This window comes from Nanorana parkeri, unplaced genomic scaffold (assembly GCF_000935625.1).
Source record: "Nanorana parkeri isolate BGI_ZX_2015 unplaced genomic scaffold, ASM93562v1 scaffold120, whole genome shotgun sequence".
Lineage (NCBI taxonomy): Eukaryota > Metazoa > Chordata > Amphibia > Anura > Dicroglossidae > Nanorana > Nanorana parkeri.
In genome coordinates this window covers 2,283,528-2,292,029 of record NW_017306388.1, presented here as the reverse complement: position 1 = coordinate 2,292,029, position 8,502 = coordinate 2,283,528, and the positions used below count along the sequence as shown (strand labels likewise).

The window sequence follows — 8,502 nt, the reverse complement described above, 5'->3', positions numbered from 1 at the left end:
CTGGCCCACCATGTCCTGACTCCTACTGGTCCCTCAATGGGATATGCGGCCTCACTGGCCAACAGTGAGGTGTGGGAGACAGAAAGGGACAAGCTGGCTGTCTAAAGCTGCAGTCATTGGGGGTGCTTGGAAAGTATGTGCCTTTAGCCTGAGAATAGTTTACAAACTTTAATAAAGAAGGTTCACTTTAACTCTGCAATCTAATTTCAGAATTTATTTTAGGTGTAATGATCTTTTGCCACAGTTACTTCTCCTCTTACATCCTTGATAAAGCTGATGGGTGAAATGCACAAATAATTTTGGAGGAAAACAGTAAAATCACAGGAGGTGTAAGCCTTTAAAACATAGCTCCATTTACCCACTTTCCTGACAAATCTGATCCTGACATGCAGGGCAGGAAGATATAGATCTAAGACAGTAGCTATGGAACATAGCATATGCTGGCTTTGGACCTATCATATGTACCCAATGGGAAACATTCAGACTTTGCCTATTGCCATTTGAGAATTGTAGAAATTGTAATGTAAAATTGTAGAAATGCAATGTAGACATACTTGAACAATTCCCCATGGGCCTAAAAGAAATATCCATATTATGCCAGGTGACTTACAAGTCACCCTGCAAATCAGAAATTCAATATTACTTGCAAAGGTTTTTTTGTTCTGCCTTATCATTCAGTATCAAATTTATCACAATGGTGGGATAACCTTTTAATGCGCTGCTTATCAAGTGCTAACATTTTCTATAAAGAGACACCATACTGAGTATTTTTTTTTATTTTCAGGGTATAAACATATTTGGATACCCATGGCATTGTGCGTCTAAAATAGTAAATAACATTCTGCAGCATTGCATATGTATTGGGTAGGTATTCTCGCAACAGGAAGACAAACCTAATAGGACAATAACGAAACAGCAAATTAAATTAAAAAAAAGTTTGTAGCTTGTTAAGTGCATAAACTTTTCCCATAGGCTGAAAGATGGTTTGTTTTTGTTTTTCATACAGCACATAAGCAATATAAAAAGCTTTTTAGTTGCTTAACAAATAAAAAGCATTATTTATACAAATGATCTTTCAAGATAATATACATCCAAGCATACTGGCCCTGCTCTGTACATCAGAGATTTTTTATATATATATATATATGGGGACACAAGGGGAGATCAAACCCCTAGGGATTTATATGAAGTTATCAAGACTTTTTTGTTTTTTACACAGTACAGTTCCTGTACATCTTAGCTCTAGTCACGGAGGCACTTTCAGCAAAGTCGGTGAAGGAAGGATAAAGGCACTAGCAACTATGTAGATGAGGCTTGGGCAACCTCCAGTTTTCTAGGTATTAAGGACGGACAACTCCTAGCATCCTTTGCCATGAAGAACGTCAGCTCTCAACAACAAGAGAACAACAGGGCTTTATGGGAGTCATTACTACTCTTAGCAAAGCATGCGGGGAGCTGTCTTTCCTTACCAGCTGGAGAGCCACAGGTAACCCATTCCTGATCTCGATCGTTCTCCTCTCTAGAACATAGCACATTCTAGAGCCGTAAAAAAAAGTCTATGGATGTCAAATGATGAGAGGCTAGGAATGTGGTCTGCAGTTTTTAATGCATACTGTAAATGGTAAAATTACATTCTGAGACTGCAGCAAAATGCATGCATCTGCACCAGTTCAGTAAATCTACTCACATCATTGTTTTTATAAGTCTTAGGTATCACTACATACTATCCTTTTCGACTTTTATCAAAATCCTACTGTCTCCCTTGTATTTTTACATTTTTGTTTTTAATAGTTATGCCTGGAAAAAGTTAACATATTTCCCTGAGTCATACTTCAGGAAAAGCAATAGGCCCTTATATTCCAACTGGCTCCTAATCCATTAAGAACATTTTTCTTTTTTTCTTTTTTAATTTTTTTCTTTTTTTTTTTCTTTAATACTGATATCATGCATAAGTTTACTTCGAATTACACCTTAGTCAAATAGGCCATAATGCTGAATACTTGAACATGCGTGGTCTTCTAAGAAAAGATTATTGTCCCCATTTGACTTGCTATGCGTTTACATACAGTACTGCAAATTACTAATTTAAAGTTTCTTTTTCAATTTTTTTTTGTTTTCCAGAAATTAGGAGTGCACTTTTGGTGAATGCAAATGATAACTGAAATAACATTAAAATAATAAATAACATTTAAAAAAAAAATGATTTAAGTTCATCCTTTGTTTTGCCAGAGAGGGGCACAGCATCTTGCACTGCAAGTTGATGCAAACCCCTTTGGAAGACAAAGTAATACAATTAGGAATTTTTTAAATAATACGAATCAAAGGAAAAATAAAACTTATCCTCCGTATTTTTGAGGTAACATTTCAAGCATGCGAGATTATCAAATAAATACAACTGGTATCAAATTGAAAAACATGCTTATGATTAATACCATTGTGCTGTCTTGCAACGAGGATGATGAGGAAGGAGAGGCATAAAGAGAAGAGGGGTAGTTGCATCCAAGTTTTGTGAACCAAAAAGAAATTTTTAAAAAAGGTCGAACTCATCTGCATTTAAGAAAGAAAACTCTAGCAGCAATTGCAGATGTCTGTCCATTTTTTTTCCATTTAAATGTTTTTTTTAAAATATATGTCCCTCTCCCTTTAAGATGGAGCAAAGTCATGGATTGATTCCTAAGGTGCTTTATGGATCAGGTCATCGTTTAAGTGCATAATATTTCACTGGACAGTAATACACTTCTTCAGGTCAAAAAAAGAGCAAGTAATTGCATACTTCATGTTAACTCCTTGGTTAAGGAGAACTTCCTTGGATGCTCAAAGCAACTGTCTTTCAAGAAAGCTGCTGAAAAAAATCCATGCATATCTTTTCATCAATGGTTTTGTTCTGAAACTTTAAGATTGACAAGCAAAGGGAAGAAAGTGTTAAGTTGCTGTCCTGTAGTACTTCGTTTATACCCCTTTATCTATGACCACTGGTTGGGAGACACTTCCCAAATACCAGTGGGAACAAAAACCAAAAAGAAAAAAAACATTTCCATTTAAAAATAAATGATAATTATCTTTCACGGATCCTGAAAGCTTCTGTATTTATTTATTTTTGATCGCTGAGCACAAATTCGCAATGCAACAATGCATTAACGATGGTAAAGCATTCAAAAGACTAGTTTTAAAGCATCTACGGAGAGTGGCAGAGCCAATGAGATCCTGCAGCTGTGGGAAGGGGGCGTGGCTCTACACATCTGTCAGTAGCTTGCTTTTGTTAACACAGTTCTGATTGGCTACAGTGCAGTTGCCAGTTCTCAGATTCGACTCTCTAAAATTATCTATGCTATTATTCAGATCTTCTTCGATCTCCATGTACTCAGATTTGCTCATAGTGGAAGAGCTGCGTCGACTCAGGTCACTGTCAGAGGCTAAGTTGGGATTGCTAACATGGAGCAACTGAGCCTGTTCTTCACCCTCAGTTTCTCGGTGGTAGAAGTAGTTGAAGTTGGACACGATGACAGGTACAGGCAGGGCAATTGTCAGGACACCAGCAATGGCACACAAGGAGCCCACAATTTTGCCTCCAATTGTCACAGGGTACATGTCACCATAGCCCACAGTGGTCATGGATACCACCGCCCACCAGAAAGCATCAGGGATACTGGTAAAATGAGAGTCATCCTCTTCTGCTTCAGCAAAGTACACTGCGCTGGAGAACAAGATGACCCCAATGAACAGAAAAAAGATAAGCAACCCTAATTCTCTCATGCTAGCTTTCAAGGTCTGTCCCAAAATTTGGAGGCCCTTAGAATGCCTGGAGAGTTTGAAGATTCTAAAGACTCTTACCAGTCTGATGACCCTCAGGATTGCCAAAGAGGTTGCCTGCTCCCCCCCTTTTTGGGGACCATCTTGTTCAGCCATTTCAGTCCCCAAGGTTATAAAGTATGGGATAATGGCCACTATGTCAATAAAGTTCATGATGTTCTTAAAGAATTCTGGTTTGCTGGGACAAGCAAAAAACCTTACCACCAACTCAAAGGAAAACCAGATGATGCACAGGGTCTCCACCACAAAGAAGGGATCCGTAAAGATGTTGGATTTGAAAAAGACTGTACTGTTGTCCACTCTGCGGCTGAAGATCCGATCTTCCTTCAGTTCTGGCAAAGTCTCCAAGCAGAATATGACAATAGAGATGAGGATCACCATGACAGAAATTATGGCAATGATCCTTGCTGGGCCTGAGCTCTCGGGGTACTCAAACAGAAGCCAAACTTGGCGTTGGAACTCTTTTTCCGGCAAGGGACGCTCCTCCTCTCTGATAAAGCCCTCATCCTCACGAAATTTTTCCATGGCTTCTTCCCCTAGTTCATAGAACTTGATTTCTTCAGAAAACATGTCCAGGGGTACGTTGACCGGCCTACGAAGCCTGCCCCCAGACTGGTAGTAGTACAGTATGGCATCAAAACTAGGGCGGTTGCGATCGAAAAAGTACTCATTCCTCAGAGGGTCGAAGTAGCGCATCCTTTTTTTGGGGTTTCCAAGCAAGGTGTTGGGGAACTGGGCAAGGGTCTTTAACTGGGTCTCAAAACGCAGCCCAGCCACGTTGATGACCACCCTCTCACAGCACTCATGGTCATCGTGGTCAGGTTGGTAGCTGTCTTGAGGGTGACCTGGAAGGGCTGATGTATCGTCCATGTTTTCTCCCGCTATCACGGTCATTTTGCTGCAGGGGAGGAGGGGTGGGGGAGGGGATGCCGCTGGGGGTAACCACTTTGCTGCTGCAGCACCCTCCTTCTATCCCGTCCAGGGTCTTCAAGGCAAAACACAGTTGGGGGACCTAGGGATGCCAACTCTGATGCCCCCTTCACATCTACTGCAATCCAAATCCCCCCTTGGGCCAGAGCAAATCTTGGAGAAAAAAAATCTTCTCAGTCCTTTTCTTTTCCTTTTATTCCAGCAAGTCAGTTCTCCTCTCCGAATATTTCATTGCTGGGCTTGCTGTCACCCTTCCCCAGAAATGCTTGCAGGATGCTAAAGGCTTTGCCAACTCAGCAGATTTTCCTCCTCTTCCTCTCCCCTCCTCTTTTTTTGCTTTCACAGTTAGGTAAACCGGATCATAACAGCAGTGCAGTAGAAGAAAGCTGCAGGGGGGAAAAAAAGTAAAGAAGAACCACTAAAAAAAGGAGGAAAAAAATAGAGAATCCAGCATTCACAATGTGCAAAAAAAAACAAAACACATACCCAGACATGCAGACTTTCTAGAGTGGTTCGGAGCAAGGCAAGGCAAAACACTTCACATTCCGACACAAAGCACCAAGTTCAGGGAACTACACAAACAAATCACTCTACTGCAGTGAATAGGATGCAGTGTGGAGGGGAGCAAAGGGAGGAGAAGGGAGAAGGGGGGATTAAGGCAAGTGCTGGTGTCTTACCTTGTTTGTGAGTAGCTGCAGCAGCATGGTAGGTACTGTAATAGCAGCATGGGAATGCGTCAAGCCTTGCAGCATTTGGGGGAAAAATAAAAAATAAAAGGCGCATGCAGATCAGCCTTCTGTGCCCCTTAAACAAACAGATCGGTTTACAGCAGCCAGCGCACGTCCTGCTGAAATATTCATACTGCATGCTATGGAAGGCTGCATCGAAAGCAAGTCAAAGGAGAGCTGCACAGACAACTCTTCCGTTAAATAAAATAAGTATATATATAGATATACAAAAAAAAATATAAGGTGTGCTTTAAAATCCTCACTTATTCCAAAAGAGGTGTATGGAGCCGGGAAAATCCAGGAAACTGCAGACCAGCTGCATCACCAGCAGCAATGAGTGTGGCTTATTGCTAAGTCTGAATACATTAAGAGGGACAGCAAACTAACCATTTATTGACGTTGCAGTATCAGCAGAAACCTGAGAGCGATTTGGTGCAGGAGAGGAGAGGGCAGCAACATCCTCCCTGGCCATCACAAGTCCAGCCACTCCAAATACTACATCCTAAAGGCTTTCTTTTTTTTTTTACTGCCAAGGAAGGAAAAAAACAAACACAAGGCATTTTTTTTCTATGGGAATTCACATAGAGACGCAATGCAGGCGGCATGCAATACAGGCAGACCCCCCCCCCATCACCACCACCCCCATGTGAATTAAAGGGAAAGGGGGGGGGGGGGCCCAGATCATCTACTAGGCATGATAATGTGTACATGAAGGAGCATGTGGGAGGGGAAAAGGAGCCCATTTCACGTGTGGGAGATGTAGCAGCCAGTCCAGAGGCAACTGTCTGTGCCCAAGTGCCCACTTGCAGCTGTACCTGTCCAAAGAACAGCTCCCCACCACCCCTTCTCACCCCCATCTCCACTACCCCAGATCTGCATTGATCTACCCAGGCAGTGCCCAGCTTATCCATACCAGCAAGCAGCAGGAGGGTGCCAGGCTGCGGCGATCCCTCCTTGCACCCATGCAAGCCCTGCCTAACACCTCCTGGCCGAGCTTGGCTGGCATCTACCTTCTCCTTCGCACCTGGCTGCCAATTCCGTGCCATCTGCAGCGGCAACCCACGCAAGGCGATCAGTCAGCTCCCCCCCTCCTCCTCCTCCTTCTTCCTTCGCTGGCTGTCAGCCTTCCCCGGGCTCAGTCCTCCCACTTTGCGGCTGATTTAGGTTAGTAGATCAGGAGGAGACCACGTACCGTGCTCCATGTTTGTGCTATGCGGGGCTGTGCAGAAATGGCAGCGATCTCTGCCGCCCTCCAGCCTCGTCTTCTGCAGCGCTCTGCCCGGGTCTCGGCTGTGCCTACAACATGCTAATGACGAGCCGTGGACGTGACGGAGTACAGCAGGCTACACGGCATGGCGAGCCCTAGGAGATCCTGATCATCACTGCCAAGGGATGGAGGGTACCAGCTGCAGGACCACCCTACATCTCCAGTCCCCTACTGCACATGTGCCAATCCAATTACCGGGGCTGTAGTCATAGTGGCACTGCGGGGATAGTGCTTAGGACGGTGGGGTAAGAGGTGGGGGCAGCACCGAGGCTTGACATTTGCAAATTGAGACAATTCCCCCCACCACAACAACCACTGCACACTCCTCTGGTCATTTGTGGCTGTATTCAGCACAAGAAAGGATTGCTAAGAGGAGTCAGAAGACTCCTGTCTTCATTTAAAGCAAAACTGTTCTTAACCCTCCCCACAATGAGTTAAAGCAGCAGGGGCGAACCTATTGCACGCGTACCACAGCGGGCACACAGTGCCCTCTCTGCTGGCATGAAAGCCCTGGTCCAGATTAACATAGGGGTTCCTGGAGCTCCCACCCCTGAAAATAGGCCCGACTGTCCCCGTGTTCTATCGAAAAGGCCAACTCTTCGAGATTTCCAACCCTTTGCGCCACGTCGGGGGACTTGCAAGTAGGAAATTTCTACAAGATGGTGCTAGTGCGCGTGCACCAGCCATGGCAGTGTCAGAATCCTATTGAGTTCTCCAATTCCTGTCAGTGGGCCTGTCCGGCTTCACAATCTTCGTAGAGTTCTCCAACTCCCGTCAGTGCGCCTGCGCGGCCTCCCAAGAGCAGTATCAAGTCCTTCAATTGGCGTTACTGCGCCTGCGCGCCCACCTGATGGCATAACATGAAATCTGTTAGCAGAAGGCGCTCTCTGATTAGCTGCCTTTGCTTTGCAACTGCGAGGATTGTGAAGCTGCGTAGGCGCACTGACGGGAATTGGAGAATTTGACGAGGATTCTGAAACTACCACGGCTGGTGCTCTCGCACTAGCGCCATCTTGTCCAAATCTCCTACTGGCAAGTCACCGGACTTGACGTCACGAGCTGGAGATCTCGCCAGTCTGGGCACTCAGGCTCAAAAAGGTTCGTCATCACTGGGTTAAAGTGACACTAAACACAGGAGTTAAAGGAGAACTATGAGGTGAGTGCTTTTCACTCACCTCATAGTTCTAGCCGACCTGTGACAATGAGACTGTCACAGGTCGGCTCAGTAGAGCAGGAGGCGAGCGAACACATACCGGCGTTCGCTCACCTCTCGATTCCCCGCTCCGATCCGCCAGCGCTGACTGGCGGAACAGACGGGGGAGGGGGCGGGTACAGCTGGCAGAGCCAGCTGTCAGTCACGCAGCTGGGCAGATCCCGGCACAATTGTCGGGATCCGTTTCAGCTGCGGCGTCTCAGTATACCGCGAGCAGCAAAAGAGCAGGAAAAGACTTAACCCCATAGTTCTCCTTTAAATCTTAAAAATACATCTAAGTACCTTAACTATTAACAAAAATTTATCTTTAATGTAGCTTCCTCTGCACTGCACCACTGGTCCCCAAAAGTTGCTTCCCTTCGCTGCCCAACCAGTTGCAGCTCTTTGATGTCAACCAGACAAAGCAAGCCACAAGGCAGGCTGCATTCGCTGTTCTCTTTCCATAACCCAGGTGTTAACTATACGTAAGCACATTAAAATTGATCCAAGGTTGATATAATATACCTGCAAGTGTTGGGGTCAGGGTAAAGGTTACAGGCATATTTCACTTTTTG

General features: G+C 44.7%; 1 protein-coding gene across 2 annotated transcripts; it reads right to left on the bottom strand.

The window, feature by feature from the left end:
- Positions 1–774: 774 nt before the first annotated feature.
- Positions 775–5,917, bottom strand: LOC108784613 (potassium voltage-gated channel subfamily A member 1). Of its 2 annotated transcripts, none has more exons than XM_018553475.1 (2): positions 5,856–5,917; positions 775–5,126 (listed from the first exon to the last, which is right to left on the bottom strand). In XM_018553475.1, the coding sequence occupies exon 2, from the start codon at positions 4,702–4,704 to the stop codon at positions 3,232–3,234; it is 1,473 nt and encodes a 490-aa protein (XP_018408977.1). In that variant the 5' UTR covers positions 4,705–5,126; positions 5,856–5,917; the 3' UTR covers positions 775–3,231. The 2 variants fall into 2 exon arrangements, with proteins under 2 accessions (XP_018408977.1, XP_018408979.1); XM_018553477.1 differs by lacking the exon at positions 5,856–5,917 and adding an exon at positions 5,418–5,522.
- Between the last annotated feature and the right edge of the window lie 2,585 nt (positions 5,918–8,502).

Coding starts and splice junctions, on each gene's coding strand:
- LOC108784613 (XM_018553475.1), bottom strand. CDS start 4,704: ATGACCGTGATAGCGGGAGAAAACATGGACGATACATCAGCCCTTCCA.